General features: G+C 38.3%; 1 protein-coding gene across 2 annotated transcripts; it reads right to left on the bottom strand.

The window, feature by feature from the left end:
* Positions 1–206: 206 nt before the first annotated feature.
* On the bottom strand, positions 207–21,608 carry ZFP91 (ZFP91 zinc finger protein, atypical E3 ubiquitin ligase). Of its 2 annotated transcripts, XM_026719607.2 has the most exons (11): positions 21,147–21,608; positions 19,904–19,929; positions 15,410–15,625; positions 15,016–15,052; positions 13,028–13,114; positions 12,264–12,392; positions 10,019–10,069; positions 8,111–8,189; positions 5,884–5,998; positions 3,878–3,977; positions 207–3,739 (listed from the first exon to the last, which is right to left on the bottom strand). In XM_026719607.2, exons 1-11 carry the CDS (start codon positions 21,512–21,514, stop codon positions 3,229–3,231), a joined length of 1,719 nt encoding a protein of 572 aa, XP_026575392.1. In that variant the 5' UTR covers positions 21,515–21,608; the 3' UTR covers positions 207–3,228. The 2 variants fall into 2 exon arrangements, with proteins under 2 accessions (XP_026575392.1, XP_087776886.1); XM_087920760.1 differs by lacking the exon at positions 15,410–15,625.
* Positions 21,609–26,925: the final 5,317 nt, after the last annotated feature.

Here is a 26,925-nt window from a genome sequence, read left to right as displayed (position 1 = left end):
ATTTTATAAAAATGCATTCCTTTGTGACAGTGATAGTTGATTACGGTGCTCCATTTAGTCACATCTCACTGTTGCTTCCTTCCTAGGCAATCTTCAGAGCAGGGCATTGAAGAAAGACCTACAGCTGTGTGTAGGAAGCTACTTCATTTGTGAATATCTTCCATGTAACTGGCATGTAACATGACACAGACTGCTTTTCCCTTTAAGTATTTATTTTGGTTATGGCTTCCTGAATTTAAAGACATGACATGAAAAAAAAGCATCCCTTTTAATTGTTTTATTTACTTCTGTATACACAAATGTCTATGAACATGGATCACCACCCCTCCATCCTGGCACCTCATCTAAAGCTCCACTATCACTTTCTGGAAATTTTGTACGCAACAAGGCTTTTAAGGAATCAAAGACTTGTTAACTCAACCGTCTGTTATTTAACACTAAAAAATAGGGGTGTGCCACAATGCAACACAGGTCTGTTGCCACTCAGTGGCTACTACTTCAGGTAGTTCTGCTAAAAATTGCAAATCCTGTCCTCTCTCTGGTAGGATTCACAATGCTAGTGCAGTTCTCCCTGGTCTTCGCTACCATATTACCAGAGATCTGACAATTATCTCAAGCTGCAAAGACTTCAGCATTGTGCCATTTTTCAGAAACTATTTGAAGTAGATGGAGTACTTTTCACACAATAGAAGACTAGTCCTTGAAGAACACCTAACACTCGTGTTCTCACCAGTTATATTGTAGTAAAATAAAGGCCTAAAAAGAGTATTATTATTCATGTGACCAAAAAAAAAGCGCTCTTTTGTCAACTTCTGACAAAAAGTGATATGCACTATCCTTTAATATTAACAGGAAGGGGGTCCAACTCTTAGAGAACCAGAGTGAGCTATGCAACTGTATATGGAGTGGAACAATGTTAAACTAGTTACTGTAAACTATCCATCTGGTAGAGGGAAAATTAAACAAGTTCAATTCCCAGCACCATGCTTCTTCCAGTGAAGGAAAAGAAGGGGGGGGGTGTTATTAGAAGAAAATAGAAATAATTTGCTGCAGCTGTAATTGATTGAATCAAAACCACATGCTTGTGATGGGAACAAAATTAAAGGAATTATTATTGGTTGATAAACAGTCACCACAAATCTAAATCAGAAGTTTTCATTAGAGTGCAGATGGTTATCCTGGCTAAATATAAGATTGTTATTTTAATAAAACCACACTTGCACCCCATGAAACAGGCTAGAAACAGACAAGAGATCGATAGCCAAACAGAATAAATACTTCAAGTAATTTGCCAAACAGGGCTCATATTGTAATTTGTTCATTACCCTAGCAAAATACTGCATACTGTAAGCAAGACAGAAGTCAGTTTCCTCAGTAGTATGCACATGGTTTCAGCTCCAAATACTTTTCTCGCACCAATGCTAATCACACAATTTGTAGCAGTAACAGTCTTGTGGAACATGCAGTCCTGAGCTGCATGCAATGCCACCTACACATTATATATCTGAATGGCTGCCAAACATCTAGCCAGGCAGGAATCACAGAAAATATGTAATGAACTGCAGTAACTGCTTCAGTTTAGACCCTGTTGATTCTTGGCTTCAACGTAACAAACAAACAAGTCTTCCTTTCAGATAATTAGCATTGTAAAAAGATCTGCTGGGAATAATCGCAGTTGATGCCAGCCAGCACTATACAGAAGGGATTAGAATTATACAGGATACAGCTCCAAAATAAAGTCTAAATTGCAAATTCATTTTACTTCTTGATCACATGTTAGGTCATTAACAGAAAAGTACTACCAGGATATTGTACCATCATAACTTCTCAGGTAACAGTGAAGAGTTTATATAAATCATGTGATATATCTTTTAAGGTATTTCCATGTTTTTAAAACCCTATCTCTCTCCAAATCTAGACCTGTCTGGTGATAGTCGAATTCTACAGAAACAATTGCATATATTTGAGAATAGTGGATTTTAAGCTGAATAAAGCGGATGCTGCTACCACTCTAAATCAAATAATGTCCCTAAATGACGTTTGAAGTTATATCAAAGTCTCACGAGGCAGAGCATGTTAGCAGTCAAGGCTTTTTAAAGCAGTTAATATAACTTCTTCAAGACATAGCTTCCTGTTAATGGCATTAGCCCATCCACATCAAGAGAGAAAAGCACCACAGTGTAAGTAAGCAAATAGTAGGGTGGTTAGTGAGGGAATGCATGACACGACTTTTTTGAATAGCCATTACATCCTTAAACAACAAATGCTGAAGCAAACAGGAGCTCACAGCAGTTCACTAGAGAGGGTGCTAAAGACCTATCCTGCTCCCGAAGTATTTCCTTCACTCAGATTTAATAAGAATTCCTAAACATGGATTGCTGAAGAAGCCTGTTGTTTTATATCCCTTACACAGGATGTTCAGTTTTGAAACAAAAACATTCTCTAGACAGCAACTAAAATAGACCCCTTTAAGAAGGCAAATAAATAAGGAATTCATCACAACTTTTTTAAAAAAAAGACATGTACAAAGTGCAAGTTTTCTTTTATAAGCCTATTTATAAGCTGATTCTCCCACAGAGCAATTTATATGGAAAGATGGCACTCCTCTTTCAGAAAGCAAGCACCAACATTTCAAGATCCCTTCTCTTTTCTTATGGATGGGAAGATACAAAATATGGGGAAAATATGCTGTTTTACAGCTCATCCTAAGGAGGGGTTCTAAAGTGCCAAGCTATATCCCCAAGCCCTAAAATGAAAAAGAAGAGCTTGCAAGGGTCAGAATTTAGTAATGCATAGAACAGGTTGATACAACTGGAGGAAAAGAATACAGTTTCAAGAATGAAATATTGGTCCAGAGTACAAGCATTTTCAATCTTGCAATATGGTCAAGAAGTTGGAAGTTTGCTTACTTTAGGAGGGCTGGGAGAGGGATAGGCTTAGCTACTTCTCTTCCCAGCATTGCAAGAATTCTTTTGCTTTGTCAATCTCTGTGTAAAGGCAACATTCCTCTCCAAGAAGGAAACAGTGAAAAAAATGTAGTGTAGTGATCCACTCTGCAAGAAAAGGGTGAGCTGGGGGGGGTGGGGGAACGGGACGACAGGTCCTTTAGTTATCTGACTAGTAATTTATTTTATGTTTAGTTTCTCTATGTTGAATAAGTTGCTTCTCCGGATTTATTCTTTTAAATACAAGTTCAAGTTGTCCCAATACACATGTGCTCCTCTCCCACTACGGTCCTCCAGAATCAGAATCCTCAATTAGAACTTCAGTGGTAGCTCCAAGAATCTCTGTACTGATAACAAGCCCTTCTGTATTCTCACTACTAGTGGTGCCAACGAATATTTTTCCATCGGCCATCAGGTTGACCCGGTCACCCCCACTGCAGTAGGCCTTAGGCATCCCATCAGAGTCCAGCAATAGGCACTCTCCAGGAGTGGTGTTTCCAATGGGATCTGGAAGAAGGGGAAGGCCCTGGCCATCCGTAGGTTGGACAATAGACTCTGGATCAGAACCCAAGATGTCAGTGCTGGTAATGAGAGCCCCTGCGTTGGCAGCCAGTGCTTCAGCAATGAGCACTTCTGGGTGACTCTTGGCTTTATGTGCTACAACGCTGTCTTTTTTCTCAAACTTCTTTCCACATATATTGCATGAAAACTGGTAAAAGGTATCTGCATCATGTTTTTTCATGTGCCAGTTTAATGAGGCCTTCTGCCGGCAGGTGAATCCGCAGATCTCACATCTACAGAAAAAGGAGGGAGCGGAAGACAATTCATTATTCGTCAGAATAATATTTGAGAAATACAAAGGAAAAGAAAGTATCGATGCAGCTGGTCTAATCCCTCACAACAAAATAGGCAAGATCAAGGACACTACTCACTGTAATGGCTTCTCGCCTGTGTGGATCATTCGGTGAACTGCCAGATTGTGGGAACTTTTGAAAGCACGGGCACAGTATTCACAAATGTAATCCCTTTGATCTGTAAAGCGGCATAGTATTTTACATCAAAACCTGAATCTAATCCAGATCCATACCTATTCAAAAAGAATCTGCCATTTCCTAATCACAGTATTAACAATAATATTTTAAAACATTAAAAGGATAAATATGATTTTCTAATACTGACGAGGAAGTATTTCTCATATAGAATCTTAAGGAAACAGTCCCATTCTTATTCTGAGGTTTATATATTCTAGTTTTTCTTCTTTCTCCAAGGAAGAGGAAATAAATTAAAATCTTTTTCATTGTATTTGAAAGGTCATATATATTATTCATTCTGTGTCAGGCACAAGGAAGCAACAAACTTTGTGATTAGGCCAACACAGCTCCTTTATTGTAGTGAGCCATCCTTCTCTGAGCTTGGTTGCTACCTAGTTTGGGTAATGAAACATCTGCAAGAAAATAATGAAGCTCAGAGAGCACCAAGGACCCCTCATTTCTACTTTGAGCTTCAACTATTCTCCTTTATTGCTCTGTATTGTAGGTCATCTATATTACAAGAATCTTGCCAGACTGGCTGTTTTCCCTTGGGAACCAGAAGATAAGGCTTCACTGGTCTGGTCTATAATACTTCCTCCCATGGAGCAACTCCACATTGACATTCCTCTTTACTCCTCCCTCCCTTTAGCCCATGATTCTACCATGTTTCTCACAAAATAAGGCCGGGCCTTATTTTTTTTTGACCCCCGAAAAAACAGCTAGGTCGTTTTTTCGGGGGTGACTTAATTCCCCCCCTTGCATCCTCGGGTGGGCAGGCGGCGACGGCTTGGATGTTGACCTTGGCATTGGTGGGGCACTTCGTATTGGGAGATCTTCCACCACTGTTGCTTTCCCTTCTCCCGTGCTGCCGCGGCATTTAGAGCAACACTGCGCATTTGGTGCAGCCACACACAGCCAGCCAGGGCTCCTCCCTGCTTCCCTGGCCGGCGAGAGAGCCCGAAGCCACCCGTCCTTTCCATCCCTCGCCCAACCCGTCTCCGTCCCTACGTATCTCCAAATGCGCCGGCAGCTCCAAACGCTGCAGCGGCACGGGCAGCGGCGCTGACTCACCGGGGCTCAGCTTGGAGGACACGGCACAGGCCGTCGCCTTGCCTCCCTGTCCACAGATGGGTGGGTGCTATCACTGCCTTGGGCGGCCTCTCCCGGTAACCTCTTCAGGTTCATCCAAGCCGTCGCCGCCCACCCACCCAAGGATGCAAGGGGGGGGAATTAAGTCACCCCCGAAAAGATCATAACGCTTGTTGGTTAATGATATTGGGACCATTGCTTTCCATCTACCAATGGAATTATGGGAGTTGAAACTTACACCAAGAGATCACCCAGTTTGGTAAAAGCAGCTGTACATATCTTAATGGAAATATGTTCCTTTCTGCTCATATTCTTGCAAACTCTTCATAGAACTTCAGATTTTGAAATAGGGAGATTAAAAAATAAGGAAGGTAGACAGTATGTTCCAACCTTGTCAAAACTTGATTTTGTTCATTTGTCAAAAGTGACTTCTGACAAATAAGCAGTTTACTCCAATTGCCTGGTTTCATATATGGTATTGTTCTTATTTATATTAATTGCAAATCATAGTAATTCATTGCATAATATCTCTTATATTATGAATATCAGAATCAGTGTAACTTATTCTTATCTATATTACAGGTAAAAGAAATGAGGAAAGGAAATATTAAGAGACTGGAAGCAGTAATATCCTAACTGTATCCTTCAGTTTGAGTCATTCTCATTTTAGATATAGCCACAGAACATCTGTGTATCTGTCATGAAGCAATCTGCATCAACATTGCCTTATATATATAAATTAAAGACTTGGCTATTCAAGAAATTTACTTTTCTCCTTAAAGAGACAGTGTGGGGATTTTCTTTGCAACCTATATTACCTGTGTGATGTTTGGCATGCCGCAACAATTGTTTCTGGAGCCGGAAAAGTCTTCCGCAAGAGGGATGAGGACATACATATTTCTTTTTTAGCATATGTTGATATTTGATATGATGCTGAAAACAAGAAAACTCTATTTTTATTACCTGCAATCTTATACAAAAAAAGTGGTAAACACATTTAATATTCTAATAGCCATCTTATATTTCAATATAAATATACAGATTAAAACATGAACTTAAAAGAACGTATGCTGGAAATGTTATGTGTACAGATTTTATAGAATAGAAAAAAATTCTCTCTTTTTTGGTCTCTTTGAGTTAATGTTGATTCCTGGCAATTTCCTGGCCAAGTTTTCTTGCCATTGCCTGTTTCCTAAGGGTGAGAGAGTATGACTGGTTCAAGATCACTCACTTGCCTTCATACCTAAAGCAGAACTAGAATTTAGTCTCAAGCTTTCTAGCCTGATGCCTTAATCACACCAAACTAGCTCTTTTAATAGAAACACATCACAGAGAATTTGGAAAGTGACTAAGAAATATAGATAATTGAAGCTTTAAGGTTCAAATATCATCTGTACCTAATATCTACCCTAATATTGGTATGTAAGAATTGAAGTTGTTCAAAATAATGAGAATTTCATTATGCTTGGTCACAGTCAGCCAGATATTTAAACAAGGCTTGAGACAGGCAGACGCTGTTTAAGAATTTTAAATGTATCATCACTAGATGTAAGCTGTTATAAGTAAAACTACCTTTTGCAATTGACTGGTGGTGATTTTTGTCAATGCCAATCAGGTTCAAATGGTGCTTTGGACATTTTGGGATTACACCCAGAGCACTTATTACTATTGGCCTAGCTGTCTTTTGCTATAGGCATTCTACTTCTATTCACAGGTCTTGGTATTTGTAATTATCTCACTTTTAAAAATATAGATATTTGTTTGACTCTAATCAGCACCTTCACCATTAAACCAAACTGACTCAGTGCTGTGTGGGATGTGTGTGAGTGAATGAAGGTGTGATAAAAGACCAAAAAGATTGCAATAGTCAAGGTAAAAGATTATTGTGACATAAAAAGGAATTATGCTGAAAGAAAAGAAGGGAAGGCTGTTTTTTTTGGAATGCTGTGCAGGGAGAAGCAACAAGAGGTGGGGAGGTAGGGAGAAAAGAGAGGAGTCAATAAATCCAAGGCTCTGTTTATTAGTTGGATGAGTGGGAAAGTTTTCAATGGATGCAGAAAATGAGTAAAGCTACTAAGGAAACAAAGTTTACAGGAAGAATATTAAAAATTCAATTCCTTAAACATAAATGAAGGGAATTCAATAAAGTAAAATCACAGAAATGTAAGACATGAAGGAAACCGATTTGGAAAGAGTATTCAACCACACTTAAAATAGCAAAATAAAATTTGATTTTTTAAAAATCTAACAACGAAGGCCATATTACCAGTGATGTAAAAGATGTTTCACTTTCTTATCCCTGTGAAATTTTTTGAGTCTAGATTCTGCAATAAGATTTAGATGTGAGAATATTGAAATTATGAGAATAAAAAGTACCTTCCAGTAGTCTAGAACTCAGAGGAAGATACATGAGGTAATAATTGCAAAATAAATATATATATTTAAGCACAAGAAAAACAATGGGATGTTCAAATGCTAAAGAAAAACAGATGAAGAAAAAATATCATAGTTCATAATGAATAGGGTGAATAAGGAGGGTTTGGGTAAGACTAATGTCAAAACAGGAGAAGAGCAAGAAATCCTGCATAGTGTAATGTGGGAATTGATAATAAAATTAACAAAATGTAATAGCGGAGGGGAAAAAAAGAGGCAAAAGGTTATGAAAAAGCAGCAATAGCACTTATAAGATTTATATACTGCCCCATAGTGCTCTACAGCACTCTTTGGGGGTTTACACAGTCAGCATATTGCCCCCAACAATCTGGGTCCTCGTGTTACTGATCTTGGAAGGATAGAAGGCTAAGTCAACCTTGAGCTGTAGTCAGAAAAAATAAATTACAATTCAGCATTTCAGGAGAAAGAATCATGAACAAGGTTGAAAAGTTAAGTTATGCCATGGTATGAAACAAGCATTTGGTATTTGGAGCATGAGAGAATTGTTGCAATGTTTTTTAGGCTAGTCCACAGAAGAGAAGAAAAGAAGAAATTAATAGAGAACAAAGAAGGTCATCTTTTTTTCCTTCCCTTGCTTGTAAACATTCTTACCTGTAGGTAGCGAGGGTGTGCAAGAACTGTGCCACATCCTTCCATTTCACAACGTACATATTGTATTGGAGGCTTCTTCCTAAAATGCACATTAGTGAACAACAAAGTGGAAACAGCACAACTTTGACAAATATTATAAATAAACAGGTTTCTCTCAATTTGAGACCATAAAGAAGTCTGGAATTTTCATCATAAGGAATGATAGTTGTAAATCGAGGCACCCACATAATCAGACCTGATTTTATTACTTTTTTTGTGGCAGTCGTTAAACAGAAACCAGCAAAAAAGTCATAAATCACAGTCACATTGCAACCAGCCATAAAGGTGGGCCAGTTGCCATATGCCTAAAATGTGGTCATGTGACAAGAGAATGTGCAGCTGTCGCAATTCCAGAATCGAGTCATAAGCCGCTTTTAGAGGGTCCATCATAACTTTGAACTGTCACTAAGTGGCCATTATGCAAGGACCACCTGTAACACAGTATCTTTTCTAATGTACATGCTGGATAATAAGAGCTCAGTAGTGTTAAAAACCATATTAAATGATTTAATTTCATCATTAGCATAAATGTTAAATACAAGTAATTTAAATTAAGTGCAATCTTCAAAATCCACTATAAGAAATATTGTATTCTGCTTATATTTTGTTCCACAAATTTCTCAAGCCTTTCTTTAAAATATTAAGTTGTCAAACAGAGCTTAATATAGTTCTTGGGAACAAGAAGTTGTGAAAATCAAAACTTCTAGAAATGTTATTTATCCCTTTAAAATTTTCTGGCTTGCTATCAACTTTATGGAATTTGCTATATTTTTGTGACTTATTCAATACAGTTTTGATGCAATGAATTTATCTACAGGTGTGATAAATTGTATAGTTTCTTTTTTTTCCTTAGATGACCATGTCTAACAAATATATAGGACGACTGAATTTAATAATTTCTGAAAGTATACTATATTCATAACATTGAAAGATCAGTAGATGTAAGATTGCAGTGCAGTTTAGGAAGGTACCTCCTTAGGTATGGCTTTTTTACAAATAGCTGATGAATTAGACAGCTAACATCTATTTCCTATCTCAAGTTTCTTTCATTACTTTCACACAAAACTAAGAAAAAATAAGAGATGAATATATTAAATATTCATTAATTAGTAAATGGGTTTGTACTAATTATCTTATTTTAAAAAATATATAAATTTTATTAAATATACAAAAAAGAAAGACATTTAAATACAACAATGAACATGGTGCATACATCCTGACACACCTAATTGTCTTACATCAGTAAATAATTCCTTTTTTCAACCAGTGGTAAAACTTCTCCCAAATTTTATAGTAATCAGATTTGGTCTTATTTTTTAATTCTTGAGTTAATTTATCCATTTCGGCGCACATCCAAATGTTCCTAATTATTTCCATCTCATCTGGTGTTTCATTATCTTTCCATCTTTGGGCATAAGCTAACCTTGCAGCTGTGGTGACATGGATTATTAAGTATATTACATCCTTATTGTATTTTCCCACATTAATTCCCAATAGAAAACTTTTGGGTCTGAATTCTATTTTAATTTTGCACATCTCTTCTATCCATTTCTGAATTTTCCGCCAATATGTTTGAGCTTTCTTACAATTCCACCATAAGTGATATGTTCCAATTTCTTCATTGCATTTCCAACATTTGGGGGATAGTTTCGGGTACATTTTTGCCAATTTTGATGGTGCGATGTGCCACTGATAAAAACATTTTATATAAGTTTTCTTTATATGGTGCCACCAAGTTTATCTTTTTATTTCTATCCCATAAGGTTTGCCAATCATCCAAATTTATGCTATGTCCAAAATCTTTCATCCAGGCCAGCGTTGTTTCTTTTACCTACGATTATCTTTTTAAGCAATACAAAAACAACTTACCTTCTTTTAGGAAGCCGAGGGCTTTTGTCATCTTTTCTCCGCCTTCCTCTCCTGAAACATCAAGACAAAGTGAAACATGAAAATGAAGGCATACCTGAAATATGTAACTGAATTTTTGTTTTTAAAGTTTTATTTGGGTTTTCACACACACACACAAAAACATTATACAAGTAAAACATCTATTTTGAAAATAGCATGGTCCCAGGTAACACTTCTTTATACCAACACAAACTCAATTTCATGCTCGTTTTTGTGTTCTATTCCATATCTTATTACTATTTTGCATTTTCTATATAGTTTTTCCCCTCTTTTACTTTTCTCAAGTTTATTTTGATTATCTCATCTCAATTCAAATCATTATATTTATACTTTTGTCTGTCCTGTTTCAATTTCATATTATCTTTTCTCATTAAACAAATTTTCTCCTGTAGTTACTAATTGGAGTATGACACCTTTATATCTTTTAATTTTATCCATTCAACTCTTATTTAAACTTCAATGTACACCTTAAGGTTATAACATTCAATATAATACATAATACATAACTTCCAATCAAATTCTGCTTCGTACATTCTTAAAATACACACTATATTCTTTAAAAAAAAGGATTATAAATATATGTAATTAAAACCCTCATTCCATTCCAATTCAGTTCTATCATTAATATTCATTAAAGTCTTAACATTTCTTTTCAATTAAATATCATACTTCCTTGGGGACACGTATAATCTTTCCATAATTAATTTTTCCCCTATTTCTCTTCACTTATGTTTTATAAATCCTTAAATACTCATTTTATTATATTTATTTATTAACAAACATTCCACTAAATTACGATAACTATTTTATCCATCATTTTAATCATACATTGTTTCATATTTTCTGAAATTATTTCTATTTCTAATATAACAATACTATCATGTACCTTTGCAGAATCCCTTTTTCAATTAGATTTTCACCCATTATCTCTAACTAGGCCCTGTTTCTCTATATCTTGTTTCTGACCTTTATCACTTCTTTTCCTTTCTTTCTTCCCTCTCTTCTTCTCCCTCCTCTTTTTACCCCCCTTGTCTCTCTACTTCTAATTCTCTCTTCTGCATTTCCCTCTTCTGTTGCTTTCTAATTTTATACTTATTTTTCAAACTATTCTTTTTGGGGGTTGTTTTTCTAAATCTTAAACTTTTAATTCTCTTTCCCCCCTTTCCTTTTTTTCCCCTACATAAAATTACTTGTTCATTAAAGATGGCTTCTTCTTTGTCCCAATCTTCTTGTTCTGCAGGCGTTTCTTGTTGTTTCATAGTTCCAAATCTCCATTTCTCAGAATTGAAATATGAAGCAAAAAAAAAAACAACCCTCTCCCTTCTTGTGCATCTTCTTTGTACTTTTTAAGTTCCATTTTCAGTTCTTCTAAAAGTGGTGCCATTTAAAACACTTTTAAACAACCACCCGATTGATTTTAGTCATTCAAATGCAGTAACCAACAGCTTGACTCCCTAACCAATCTCAGAACTGAAGGGTATTTTGCTGAGCAAGAACCATCCCTAAATTTGGTTTCTTCAGGCATGATATTCCACTCTGAAAAAAAAATCAGGGCCAGCCAAAAGAGACCCCCCGCTGCACGCCAAGAAATCGCACATACAACACCAACGCTACACACCCTTCCTTTCCAGCTGGTCAGGTGAGGATCAGCTCCGGAGCTGGGCAGCCGTTTCCCTGGTGGTGGGGCCAAGGCCGCCGCCCGGGGAACGCCCGCTGCTTTCCCTCGCCAGTGCCAGGCGGTGGCGTGTTGCACGGAGGCTGGTCTGTGGCTGCCCAGCTCCCTTTTCCTGCCGCTCAGCGGCCTCCGCTTGCACCACCCGGACTGGGGCTGTCAGGAGTTGCTACCGCCAGCGCGGCTCCAGTCCCGCGTTGCCTTGGGAAGGGAAAGGCAAAACCGGGAGCCGCTGCTGCCGTTGCAAAGCGCTGCCGCGGCTCTTCCTTTTTGCCTTTCCCTTCCCAAGGCAACGCGGGACTGGAGCCGTGCAGAGCCGCGCCAGCGGTAGCAACTCCTGACTCGGGGCCTCCGAGGGGAGGGGAAGGTGGAGAAGAAGGGGTGGGGGGAAAGGGGGGGCGATTCCCCAAAAAATCGGAATTCCGATTTTAATCGGAAGAATATCATGTCTGTTTCTTTCAAAGTCTTGGTATTACTGAGAGTTAGAGGACTGGCTACACTCTAATTCACAGCATCTAACACTTGGATACTCACTTCCTAGGCGGATCCTCATCTTCTCGAAACTCACTTTCTTCTTTAACTTCCACTTCCACTTTAATCTCCTTCTGTTTCTCTTTTTCTTCTTTTCCTTTCCCAGTTTGTTTTCTTTGCTTTGGAGCATCTCTGCAGATAACCATTATATATTACATACCCAAGAACGTAAATATTTTCTAGATGAATATTCTAGTGCAGGGGTGTCAAACGCAAGGCCAGCAGGCCAGATCTGGTGCTTAAATCTGGCCTGTGAGGGTGGCCTGGAAATTACAAAAAACTGACCTGTGGTGCCTCTGGCAGCCAAAACAAGGCGTGGGCCTCCTGCATCACCCTGCTGGCCAAAATGGGGCCTCCCCCCATGCCCTGTTTCGGCCAGAAGGGTGCTGCAGAAGGTGTCCGCCCCACCCACCCCTACCCTGGGCCGGCCAGGGGAGAACTACAATGCTGATCCAGGCCTTGAAAGGAATCCAGTTTGACACCCCTGTTCTAGTGAAATGTCATACTGAAGTTTATAGATAGTTCTTCAACATGGATTTCTTTTTGGTATTTGTCATATCTGCAATTTTAAATATGCATAGTCCTGGTCTTAATTATTTAACACAGTTTATTTGGCCATAGTAGCAGAATTGTAACAGAAGACTTAAGAGTTCTAGCAGTGAGATAGTTTATTACAACAGGCTAGACTGACAATAATTTATTTGCTGCCCATCCTGTTTTGAAGTAACTATACAACTGCTCTCTGCACCAAAAATAAAATAGAGCACCTGTCTAAATGGGGTTTGTAAGTTTCATCTCTGGGATCATCTTTGAAGGGAACCTCTTCTTCACTGATGAGCATTTCTTCTTCATCACTTGACAATGAGAAAGAAAAGGGAAAATACAATTTTTGCATGAAGTAAACATTTGTGGACAGAAAACAGTCAAGATCTCTTATGTGTCTATTCTTATAACCTCTATCTTGTAATTTTTTTCAGTTACACTTACTGGATAAGAGGCAATACTGTATGGATCTCTAGTCCTCTATTAATGTAAACCAATCTCTTCCAGAACATGTGCTAGAAAGAATATGTTAACATATTCATTTACTAAGGAATCATATTAGCAACAGTTCAATTAATGTGAGTTACTAAATATAGCAGAACATTTAGACCTTACTTTCTAACTATTTTTTTAGATTGTAAGGACATAATTTTTTATATTCCTAAAATATTGGATAACTTAGGTCCAGAAGAGAAAACACAACTGAGCTTGTCATCAGCTCAGAAATTTTATATAATTACAAGACATCAGCTGACTATGGTCAGTTATAGTGTAAGTGCCATTAGAACACAGACCTAAATCTTTCTGGACATTTTTTCCAACAGGCATAGGATCCAGATATAATAGAATAAGTTTTCAATACAAAAGAATATATATAGCTCAGGATTGAACTGTCGAATCCTATAGAGTCCTCTCTGCTGCAAAACCCTCTCTCTTCTAGCACTGGGGATGTTACCCAGCCAGTTAATGAAAGATCTGCATGAAAAGCACCAACTCAGAGAGCACCAAGGACTCCAGAGAATAAGCTTTCTCAAATACCAAACATATGTTCAACAATTCTGTAGTTTCAAGAGAGTCACATTCACGATAGAGAAAATCTGACACTAGAGTTCCTGTGAAACTGTACTATAATGATTCTACAATAGTCCTGCAGGAGAATTAATTCAATTATATGTTCATTCCTTATTGAGGAAATATGTAGTCACCTAAGTTTACAAAACACACACACACACACACACACACACACACACTTACATCCTGGAGTTAAAACAACCATTTTTCAAAATCAGGAAATGTTTACCTGGTCATTCAAGACAACCTACAGCATACCTCTTGTTAAGGTGACACAGGCAAGAGAAAAATAAAACTAGTATTTTAAATCATCTTAACAAGATAAATTCCTGGGTTGTATATGTTACAACTAAGTTCTAACTAAGTTATTATATATTATATTTTATATTTTATATATATTATATTTAATGGAACCCCATTTAGCATTCCTCAAATGCAACTGACCAAATTATGATCTTGACAGCCTCCAGAAAGTTCTTGAATGCAAAGTATTTTGGATGAAGCATTCCATGAAATTTACATCTGTGATAATTTGCATGTCATCAATATATGGCAAAAATTGCCACATATGATACCAAAGGTTCTTTTTTCAGTGCTTCTTGGATGAGAAGCAAAACGTTTTCAAATAAAAAAAACAAGAAAGTGAAGTTGCCTTTTGGAAAAACACCTTTGGGACAACCATGACCTGGATGATTGAGAACCTCCATATAGAAATTTTGCCACAAATGATATATATTACTTGCATAATGATAACACTCCCTAAACTGCAGCAATAATATACTTTTGTATTTAATAATCATTTCGGAACAATCCCCTCAAAAGATTAAAACAGTTTCCCTGAACTTCTATTCCTCCTAGCACCTGGTAGTGTCCGGAATTGGAAACAAAGCAGAAATCAGGTCTCGTTACTACTTGGGTAGAGAATTAAATACCATAAGCTATACTCAAAAGTTAAAGAATATCTTAGAAGATAGCAATCCTAAGACATTTCTACAATATTGTTCAGAAAACCACATGGTTGCCCCCAATCAGTCACCAAGAGTTAAGTTCAACTCAAGGATAATAGTTTTTTAAACTACTGTTTATGAACCAGGATATTTTGTATCCTAGCTAATCTTCTAGCCACTGTATAATTCCTTACCTGATTCTAGTTGGAGATGAATGCTCTTCAGTAACTTCTACAAAAGAAACATATTTAGATGTAGAAATCTGAACAACCTATATATCAGTATTTACAAATATCTATGCTACTGTGCTAAAATGATGGATGTTAAGCCTCTAAATTGAAATACAGGAAATTCTTGTTCAAGACAAATATAATAGTAAAATAATGTACATACTACTCAATGAATAATTTTGCTTTTAAAGTCTTGGGAGTATATATTCTGTTGTATGTGATTAACCAAAATTATCTTTTTAACAGTCTTCCTTGTGGGACAATAGAACATCTGTGATTTTATTTATATTTATTATAAGTTTTACAAGCTCACTGAAAATACTATTGTTTTATTTCCCAGTAACAAAAACCATCATACCAAATTCTAGCTGGTCTGAATTTGGTTCTGATTTGCAAATGAGTTGCAGGGACCCTGTCTTTGATCTGGAACTTCGGGAATTCTCTGCATCATATTGCTGAACAGTCGTAGTTGCCCTGTTGCTACGCCAACCCCGGCTGGGTTTAATTGTAGTGACTGAGGCACCAGCTGCCACAGTAGTGGAAACTTCCTTCTCTTCTGTCTCTTCTTTGGGATCTGTGATATAAATATATATATATATATATAATGCACTTGGATCAAGAAAGGAAATTTCTGAGTTTTTAATATCACAGAGCTGAAATAGATCAAAGAAGTGTTTATCCCTTTTAGAAAGGCAAAGCCATTAGTTTATTTGTCTGTTTCTGCAGATAAAGAAGGAAAATTCCATCTAAGGAGGCTTTATTCCTCTCTCTTCAGGACTTTGTCCCACAGAGTAGTTTCAGATCCTATTAGCCTATGTTATCCAGATCATAATTAACAAAAGAGGTTTCACTGTTAAATATTCTGAAAAAAAAAAAAAAAAGACGCAGAGTAATTGTCACAAATGGGCAGAGTACTTTAATTAACTATATCTAATCAAGAAGACAGGAGGTATTAATTTAAAAATGAAATGAATAGTCTACTTTGTACACCTTTTTCTTACATACATATAACCAAGACCGGACATAGCATTCTAATACAACTTTGTCAATTGTAGTAAATTGCCTTATCCATGAATCTGATCTAATAAAATTCAAGCTCATAATTACTTCTAAATTTTTACTCACCCTAATGAAGGTATGCATCACAACAGTATTACAAAAAACAAACCATAAAAAATTGATTCTGAATACTACTGCAGCATGGTTTAGCTACTGGAGACAATAAAAAAACCTCCACAAAAACCTTTTGATTTTTTCACATTTTTTTAAAATAAAAAGAGCTGCATGTAGGCTTTGTGGTAAAGGTGCTTGCCTCCCACTCAAAGTTGAAAGTTCAATCCTAGGTAGCAGCAGATGTTTCTCTCCTAGGGTGCAAAGAAAAATATCTGCTGCGAATTCCACATGGCATCAGGAAGGGCATCTGACCAATAAACGCTCAGGTCCATCCAGTCACTCCAACTCTATCCCGAATTAAGGGATTACAGGATAAAACATGTTTAATTTCTATATTGGTTTCCTGAATGTTTGCTTTCCAGAAAAATAAGACTTTCAATTTGCTGATTACCCTTCCTTACTAGTATAAAAAAGAGCAAATAAGTATTTATAAGTAGTCCTTAACTTATGGCTAAGTGACTGGATCTGATTTTATGTCCTTTTTTGATACGGTTAAGATATAAGGATTAACTTAACCATGAGTTGTGACCTTCTGGGTTTTTTTTGTTGGAAATTGGCTGGGAAGGTCACAAATGGCAATCATATGACTGTAGAACACTGCAACAGTTGTAAGTGGAATTGTGATCACATGACTGCAATACTACTACAATAGTGCTAATTTTAAGTTACTTTTATTCAGTATCATAATTTTGAACAGTCACTAAACAAATGGTCATTAAGTGAGGACAACTTGTATATAAAACTAAAGTCTTCCTGAAATCAACTACTATAGAGGAATTTAATTTCAAATTACTGTTCCAGCTGTGATCATTAAGTAAATCATATTAGTTATTAAGAAGGATATCTTCCCCACTGATTGTGAAAAACCTAAATTGTAATCAGATGATAAGAGATGACCATGGAGATGATAAGTGGTCACAAGTGTGAGTACTGGTCATAAATCTTTTTCAGCACCATCGTAACTTCAAATAGTTGCTAAATGGGTAGCTGTAAAGTGAGAAGTGCCCATACTGTTAATATTATTTTATGACAACCAGATTAGGCTGCTGTTAAAACAATAGGGCCATTGGAGTTGGAAAAGCAGTCCTGTAGATACCCAAGTGCCAAGCTCAGAAGGGCTTTATAAGTCCATTTTTTAGCCCAAGTCAGTTTTTTTTTTCAATATCTGATGACTACATGGACAGTCCCTGCAGCTTTCTTCACAAGGTTTTTCAGAAGTAGTTTGCCATCAGGGATGGGATCTGACCGGTATAACTACTAGTTCTACCGCTCTGCGTCACATGCGCATGTGCGAGTTGCGTGAGTGCAATTTACGACCCGCTGAGCTGCCCGGACAGCTGAGCAGTGCTGTGTGTGGGTGCACAGTGGTTGGAAAAGCCCTTTTTTCCTGCTTTTTCAACCGCAGCTGTGCTGTACAAAGCAGCTGAGTTTGAAAAAGCAGGAAATAAAGGACAGGTAAGAGCCCGGGTGGGCAGGTCAAAACAGTAGCAGACATAGAGCAACCGGTTCTACAGAGGTGGACAGAACCGGCAGAATCCCACCCATTTGCCATTGCTTTTCTAGAGCTGAGAGAGAGGGACTGGCCCAAGGTCACCCAGCTGATTTCATGCCTAAAGCATGATTAGAACTCACAACCTTCTGATTTCTAGCCTTATGCTTTAACCACTAGACAAGTTGGCTGTCTATAGATTAATATCAGCATCTTAAATTATACCTTGAAGATCACTAGTAATCAGTGAAAGACTTGCAAAATATTATCTGTGTTGGCAAGGACCAGTTGTAGTTTTCAAAGAGCAAATACACTACAGCAATTACAATAATATGTCAGGAAATCATTGTAACTGGGTCCTTCATCACCAGGTAGGGGTGCAACTGGTGCACCATACAAACCCAGATAGTCTTCTCTAGTCAGTCTACAGTATATCTGCTGTTTGAGAAGAAGTCATGAACTAAGGAGGAACTCCAAACTGCAAATTACTCCTTCAGGGCTGATGTCTGTCCATCTAGAGACAACATTAGCCAACAGAGAATCCAGAGCAGAGAATGCAAAAACAGTAATTCTGTTTTACTAGGATTCAGCTTTAATAGGTTCTTTCCTATCCAGACTTTTACTGCCTCCTAGCACTGGGCAAGGTGTCCATGATATTTGCCCGCCAGTAGTGGTTCTTAAGTAGGGTTTGGGTGCCCTAAGGATCCACGAAGTCCAGTAAGTAAATATTTTAAAAATTATTTTAATTTCTCATGAGGTTAATATTGATATAAACTTAACCAAAAATTTCTGCATCCTCAATAATCTTTAAAGATGTAAAGGTGTCCCAAGACCAAACTGTTTGAGAACCACTACCTTATAGTAATGGTGCTGATGTCATCAGCATACCCTGAACCACTGAGATGACCTAACCCAGTATACTTTTAGATATTACAAAATATGAGAGAGAGAGGACCAACACTTGTGGTACACCATAAAACAGAGGCATCAGACCAACCTCTCACCCCCTCTCCAATTCAAATTACCTATAACAAATAAAGAGGAACCACTACAAAACTACTTCTGATTGTAATCACAAAACTCCATAGGCACTCCACTAAAACGCCATGGTTGACAACATTAAACATTACCAGGAGATCCAAAAGAATGAAGAGGTGCACTAATCTCATCTAAATTCCAAGGTCAAGGATGTGCTTGTCCCGTGTCCAAGCTTGAAATTAGACTGGAAGGGTTTCAGTTAGTCTACCTCAACACTGACAGAAATCATCTCCTCAGAAACAGCATTGACAATTTTCTGGATTCAGGTTGCTCACAACAGTCAGGATGGGCAAGGGACAAGAAGTAGGCATAGATGAAAAGCTAGACAGTATTCTACTTCCTTGGATGTCACAGACCAAAAAGAGTCCCAAACTTCATAACACGGTGCAATACTCATTATTAAAAGATTCAGATTCAATTTATTAGCAAAGTGACATTATTCATAGCAGCCAGATGTGAGATGTTCATCTTGCCTCTTCCCAGAAAAGAATTACTTTAAATAAGGCTTCTGAATGACAGACCATTGATGAAATGAGGAGAAATAAACATGTTTTGCCTTCCTTACTGAAACAATGTAGCCTTGAACATGGGCACATACCCAGGCTCAATCAGATTAGCTTCTTGTTTTCCTCCATTGGCATTTCCTCCAGATGACATTTCATTTCCCGAAGAGCTGCAGAATATTTAGCCGCTAACTGAAATCAGTTGCCAGAGGGATGGTGGCAACCAAGCTCAGAGCAACACTGTCCAAGCTTGGAGTGACTTCTATTTCCAGTTATGTATTAAGCAGGGAATGGAACAGTTTTCCAGAGTGTCAGGAAACTCCCCAGCATCTGCTGGCAATTGCCCGAGACAGACCATTCAAATAGATTCCACTGTCCCAAAAGGTCAGTGGTACTGATGAAGGAATTATTTGACCATGGCAATGGATGATGAAAATCTCCTCCTTCTCCAGATCACCTCAAGCTCAGAGAGGGATTCAGTCAGAAGCATGGCAAATTAGTACACTGGCAGGATTACAAGCTTGTCTCGGCACCCCAATCTAAGATAAAAGTGCTGACATCCAATTATCTCAAGTTCAGTGTTTCTGACCATTGATGATGTATCTTAACAATCACCACCCATCCTTCTGTTGGATAATTTAAATCTTACCTTTCACTGTTGCTTTATCCAAGCACCTGAAATAGAAATTAAACATGTGATGTGAATTAGCACAATGCCCAATACTAAGATGTAGATGTTTATAGAAGTTCCTAAATGTGTATTTTTCTAGTCATCTCACTCATATATTTTTCCTTATACACGTAGAAGCCAGGCCTGCACAAATCGAGGATGCTCACCTTTATTATAATACAACAAAATTAAAATACAATAATGGGTATGTAAATCTTTTTTCTAATATTCCCCCTACCCACAATGGATGAATAGTTGCAAAAGTTGAAGTTAACAGATGGCTAGATTGTTTTGATTAAAGAAAAAAACACAATTACTTTGGTTTCTACTTGGAAATCAATTCTGTACTTTGTACTTAAGGTGGAAAATTGAAATTTTGATTTTGGGTTTTACAGATTAGATAGGTTTGTTGTTATAGACATGGCTAGTTTATACTATTATGTAAAAGTAAAAAGTTGAAGTTAGATTCTATCTTATTCTACTGCACCAAGGAGTTGGAAGTCAATGCCTTTTCTTTCTTTTTCCTACACTCTTCTTTTCCCTTTTTCCTCCCCTATCTTTCCTATTTTCTTTTGTTATTTTATATAAATTAATAAAAAAAAAAATTCCCCACCCAAAGCTTAGATTATTTCCAATCTAAAATCTAAATTTAGGACTATTCACTCTGAGTTTTACTAGATACATAGAACTTATTTCAAATAAAGGTGTATGCAGGGTTACTGCAAATTGGTTAGAGCTACACAAAGAGGCACCAACACTTTTCTACAACTTACAGTAGATAAAAGGTAAAATACTGATGTTAGATGTACTGAACAATACATATTTATGGGGGGGAAAGTGATTCAGAGAACAAGACACTTATTACAGCTTTAGTTAGGGTGCAAGAATTCAGTTAAAGGTACCCACCAATCAACACCCTTCTAAACCAGGGGTCTCCAACCTTGGCAACTTTAAATTTTCAGCTAGCTGGCTGAGGAATTCTGGAAGTTGAAGTCCAACAAGTCTTAAAGTTGCCAAGGTTGGAGGCCCCTCTTCTAAACAACCCAACCTGCAACAAACGTGAAAGGCAACGGCCCCTCTAGTTTATAACCGGAGAAAAGTCAGTATTAAAATTCTACTTTTTGCAAGTTTCTGCAGTCGAAAGTCACAGACTGCGACCGGGGCCAACTAAAGGCAAAAACTTTCTACCTCTCCAAAAGCACTAGAAGGCTTGGATACTTACGAGCTGCGTGCCGTTCCCTTTCGACCGGTCGCCCCAGAAGGTGCAGTGGCCGAGAGCGGCGCTCCAGTTTCAGGCGGCAACTCCTCCGGCTCTTGGTTCTGCCGAGCGCCGAGACTGCTTCGGCGCCGACGCGGATATTCGGCTTTCCTTCGGCGGGAGGCGGCCGCTGCCGCGGCTGCAGCTCGTCCGCGCTCCCGACCTCCACGGAGCACCCGACTGCCGCTAGACTCCGCCCCCTGCTCGGCGGCGACTGTGGGAGGGGGAAGGGGACGCCGGCGGCCGCTAGGAGGCGGACTCCGTTCCTCTTCTCTCTCTTGCTGCTGTGGTTCTTCTTCCTGGGTCTCCGCCTGCTCGGGCGCCCCCGGCATTAGAGCAGCTAGCGGAGGAGGCCCCAACAGCGGCTAACCCCCCGGTTCTGACAGCAGCACCCGCCGTTCACTCCGCCTCTATAACGGGACTCCCGCCCCTCGCGTGACTTTGGCCAATCAAGAGCAAGTTCGGAGTTCAAGCAGGATGCAAGACCTCTCCGTGTCATCCAATCGGGAGAGAAATGCAAAGACACACACCTCACCCACCTCTCTCCCAAAACGAGCCAATAACAGCAGCAAGCCGGGCTGGTTCGTTCCAGGCCAATCAGCGGGCGAGGTTCACCGGGGACGCGCGCGCGCGGGGGCGCTGTCGGAATTCTGGCCGTGGCGCGCGCTTCGCATAACTGAGCCGTTTTAACAGTTAGCTCCCGCGCGCCAAATTAAATGCCCTCCGTTGCCCTGCCGAAAAGGCGTTTGTAAATGTCCCACGCGCTTTATCTCCAACTCCAGAACATTTATTGCTCTAAAGTGGCCTCAATAAAACTAGAAGTATCGCTCATCCTATTGCTGTCGCACTCCCCCCTCCTCTTCCTCCTCCTCCTCACAACACGCCCCGCGGTCTGGGTCAGTCTATCCCCGAGCTTCTATTTTCAAGAGTGAAGCGGATAGAGAGGAGGTACCTTCCAGAAACTTGTTTCCTCAGTTTCACATCGACCGCAGTTTTCGGTGTTTCATACTTGCAGGGGATTTAAAAAAAAAAAAACATTGTCGCTTCTCCTTTAAGAAAAAAAAAGCACCGTCGTACGGCGGCTGAAAGTCGGCGACAAAATGGCGTCCGATAGCGAGAGGCGGGTCTTATGGAATACGCACGCATTTCCGTTCTCGACTTGCGCGTGTCAGCGCATGTCTAAGAAAGTATTATGGGAGTTATAGTTTTTTTTAACGTGCAGTTTCTGTTGTTTTCTTTGAGGAGACTGATTGGTTCATAAATGTACTTGTGATTTTAAGATATATGAGAAGCAAGTATTACGGAACATAGTGTTACAATAAAGTGTTTGATAGTTTTTCACTATATTGCTTTGAAATATAACCACTGTCCTTTTATAAAAGTTAAAAAGGTGATTTAGTACATATTAACATCTGGTGGTACTTTAATGTTCGTTTAGATTTTGAAGAGATTGGAACAATGACATCGTAGCTGCGGCTTTACTGTGTATCCGGGACATATAAAATAATGCAACACAGGACATTAACCTGATTTCTGTTGTTGTCCTCTCGGATTTGCTAATAAAAACATTAAAAAAACCTTACTTTCCTTGAGTCAGTGCTATTTGGGTACAAGGGAAATAGCAGTGGTTGAAGACATACAATAGTATATGTAAAAAAAAATACATTGCTCACATTTATTTTCTATTTTTTTAAATTATATTGACTCATGCAAAAAATTGTAGGAATATTGCTCTCTTCATACCCAGGGGCCGTAATGGCAGAATATAATAATATGCCTACATTTGGATGCCACTATGTTAGGAAAAGTTTGCCTATTCTGAGGCAGCAGTTCTCCCCAAGATTTTTTGGCCCTAAATGAACATTAAGATCTTTTGCATATGAAGCATATACAGTACCATCCAGTTATAACCTCCTTTCTCCATTTTGTTTATGTTTATTTGGAGGCAAAATCAGATGAAAATGCATAATGAAGCAAGCATCTATTTTGGTTCAATACAATCTGCATTTAAAGGCAAAGAAAATTTACAATGCTTTAAAGCATTATAAAATAAAAATGAATAGAAAGCAGGAGCAAATTCCTTTACTGTTTAATAACAGATACCCTTTTTTAAAAAGTCCTCATTTAATGAGTAAAAAGACTGTCACACACTCCAGAATTTTCACCATTTTCACAGAAGTAACTGCACCTGTGTGATCTCAAGCCATTGCCTTATTTCACCAGCTGAGCTGATTTATTTCTGACTCAGCTGCACAGTATTTACAATTCCAGGAAAGATGATGTTGCTATTTCCATGTTAAAGCTTATATGTCTTTACCAGTGGGTCATGATCCCATTTGTTAACATGTGTTTCAGCTTATCTCAGCCCAGCCTCTCTTCTATCCCCACAGAAATTTTGCTGCTATTTGAAACAAATTGTGTTTTGTTGATTTTCAACTCCCCCTCATAGTAATGGTTCATTTATAGTCAAATCGTGCACAATATGAGCCTAAATATGGATACTTGATGCTGGTTTTGACCTCTCAGTAAGAAAAAAAAATGATGTTTTCAACAATCCAAAATTGTAGCGTAAAATTAGTGTTTGAACTGCCTAGAAAGGATTGGAGAGTAGAAATTATGGTGGTGTAGAAATGCCAGATTGATAAATCATTCAGAATTTAATATAGTTAGAAAATAAATTTCAGATATCTAAACTGGGTATAGGTGGATGCTTAAGTCAGGCAGGATATATGCATAAACTGTGTTTATTACTCTTGCAGTGCAGTTCTGACACCCAGTGGCCTGTTTAAATAATACAGATTGTTTTATATTACTGAAGGCTAAGGTGTGTTGGTAACAAGTTCACTGAATGAAAATAATAAAATATTGCATTAACAAGGCTTTTGTCTTTTTAGAATGTAGTAGTAAATCACTAGAGGAAACCAAATTTTAATATGTCCAAGAATAGATAGATACAGCCAAGATACAGCATAGACTTTAGAGAAGGAAGAAATCCAAAAGTACTAATTTCTAAGCAATTTTGATTAAGCATTTCCAGCTCTTTAATAATTCTTGTATTAATATATTTCTGATTAACTTTATACACATATTAAATTTATTAATTTCTCTAGAATAGTTATCCACTTGGGTTACAGAACGGATAGCACTATCATCAACATATATTGTGGGATTAGATTATGAGCTAGAGACAAAAAGTGAATAATTAACATAGATATTGTAGGGACCCAGGATATATGTTTGGCTCCTTTGAACATTGGACTCCTTTGGACAGCCTCAATCAATTCTTTGCCATTAGTACATCTAACTTTTACTGTGTTTTTATCAAATATTGTTGCTAGTTGAAAAAAAATAATAAATGCAGGATGCTATCAATTTTCACCATTCTTGTGTTCATTATGGACATTCTGAACAGACTGCAGCAGGCTTTAGATATTTCTATATTGATGTGAGAATGTTCTGGAAAATATCTATAGTAGTTTAGATCTCCCTTGTGTCATTTAAAAAGTACTAGCACACACAATTTTCCTGTACTTGTTACGAGGGTGGACAATCACTTGAATATGAGCCAACAGTGTGCAGCAGCAGCCAAAAAGCCCAATGCAATCCTGGGCTGCATTAATAGAGGGCTAGAATCAAGATCACATGAAATTGTAGTACTGCTTTACAAAGCCTTAGTAAGACCACACTTGGAATACTGCATTGAAGAAGAGCAACAAAAATGATTAGGGGGCTGGAGGCTAAAACATACGAAGAATGGTTACAATAATTGTGTATATCTAGTCTAATGAAAAGAAGGACTAAGAGGAGCAAGATAGCACTGTTCCAATAATTGAGGGGCTCCTACAATGACAAGGGGGTCATGCTATTTTCCAAAGCACTAAAAGGAAAGACAAGAAACAATGGTTGGCAACTAACCAAGAAAAGAAGCAACCTAAAACTAAGAAATTTCCTAACAGAGCAATTAACCAATGGAATAACTTCCTTCAGAAGTTGTGGGTACTCCATCACCGAAGACTTTCAAAAAGAGACTGGAGAACCATTTGTCTGAAATGATATAGGGTCTCCCGATGGAGCAGGGGTTTGGATTAGATGTTCTGACCTAGGCTTCACAAAATCACAAAGCAGCCTTCTTGTCCCTACAAAATCCCTTTTATTTAGGCTAATGTGAATTCCTCTCATTCATATCCAGCAAAGTCCCAGCAAACAGTCTTTCAAGAGAGATTTACAATCACAGACCTTATCAGGCTGGGAGAGTTGCCAGGCTGATAACTTCCAAGTGCAATGCTGTAGCAGAAAATACTTGGCAAGGAGTCAGGAACAAATCTTCACCTTAATCAAATGAACTAATTGTCTCTTGCAAACACCACTCCCCTTTTGCTCCTCTTTATTCCCTATGGGAGGGGCCATTCACTGTCCACCTTTGCCTTTACTCCCGAGTCGACCCTTGCTCCTTAACTGTTCCCTTCTCCTGGCAGCTCTGCACATGCGCATATTGGGAACAGGCTCCAGCTGTTTTTCTGCCCCACTGATCTCTGACTCCAAAGGCAGCTGATAACTGTCAGGCGATGCTGGCCCCATCTCTGACTCTGACGCAGAGCATTCATCAGAGCCTTCCTCAGACTCCAGGACTGGCGCAGGTTCCTCCTCAACCTCCTCACTGTCCGAGTCTGCTGCCAGCTCCTCTGGCCGCTGATGGGCCACAACATTAGAAGACCTCCAAGGTCCCTTCCAACTCTATTATTCTATGTTCTAATTAGTAAAAAATCTTAGTAGGCTTCAGGTATTGGGAAAACAGATAACCATCATGTTTGTGCACCAAGATAGTCAGTTTCTAGACAATTAGCATATTTTCAAGAATATGAATGTCTTTCCCATTCCAGAAAGTGACCTCTCCCTCTAAGTCTCCTGTAGTTGCATTATTTAATATTAGGAGCCTAAATTTAATAACCTTTTGAGTCAATCTCCATCCCCATATGTCCCTTATCCACAGGACAGTGAGAGAGAAAAAAGCTGTTAGATATTTGTATATAAGGGGCTCATCTAAGGCATCCAAATGTTTATTCCATTTCTGAGTTTGGAAACTGGTCAGTTCAAGCACCCAGCCTTCAAAATACAGTAGTTCCAGATGTCATTGTATGTGAACATGTACAGTATGTGTGCCCCCCCCATATGTATTAATTACATTTAAAACAGCAATTTTTAGCTTGCTTGGCAGTGCAAGTGAATCAAAAGAAGATACAAGAGTGGTGAGTCACATAAAATTTAGAGGAAAATAATACTTGTTTAACTTCATGAATTAGGGATTGTAAATTACCCCAAAGATAGAATTAAAGCATGAACTGCCCATTTGACATGCCAATCAGCAGTATTTTACGTGAGCAGCCATGAAACCTTTCAAATATCTAGGTATTTATTTTCAGCCCTCTGCCTCCTGGAAATTTCCATCTAGAATCCTTATGCTGCAAGCACAATAACCAGATACGGAGCTGTATCGGGAATACCTCTATGCTTACAGCAATTAAACTATTGAGTGCTAAAATGTTAAGTCCTTTGCTATATGTGAAAAATAGTGTATGTATAGGATAAAAATATCGCTGCCCCAGAGGGACTCTAATCTAAATTCCTGAGGTCTGTGCTCCAAGCCCCTTGCTTAGTTGCAAATATGCATCTCCCATTAGAACGAATGGCTATGTCTCTATAGCCATGAGGCTGTTTGAGGTTCTTCAAGTTAAAATACTGGCTC

This window comes from Pseudonaja textilis, chromosome 1 (genome assembly GCF_049901715.1).
Source record: "Pseudonaja textilis isolate UNSWEBS1 chromosome 1, rPseTex1.2, whole genome shotgun sequence".
Classification (NCBI taxonomy): domain Eukaryota; kingdom Metazoa; phylum Chordata; class Lepidosauria; order Squamata; family Elapidae; genus Pseudonaja; species Pseudonaja textilis.
This window is presented reverse-complemented; position numbering and strand designations above follow the sequence as displayed.

Coding starts and splice junctions, on each gene's coding strand:
- ZFP91 (XM_026719607.2), bottom strand. CDS start 21,514: ATGCCGGGGGCGCCCGAGCAGGCGGAGACCCAGGAAGAAGAACCACAG. Junction 15,626..19,903: donor GGATAAAGCAACAGTGAAAG/GTAAGATTTAAA, acceptor TTTATATCACAG/ATCCCAAAGAAGAGACAGAA. Junction 3,978..5,883: donor GCATGCCAAACATCACACAG/GTAATATAGGTT, acceptor GCCGCTTTACAG/ATCAAAGGGATTACATTTGT.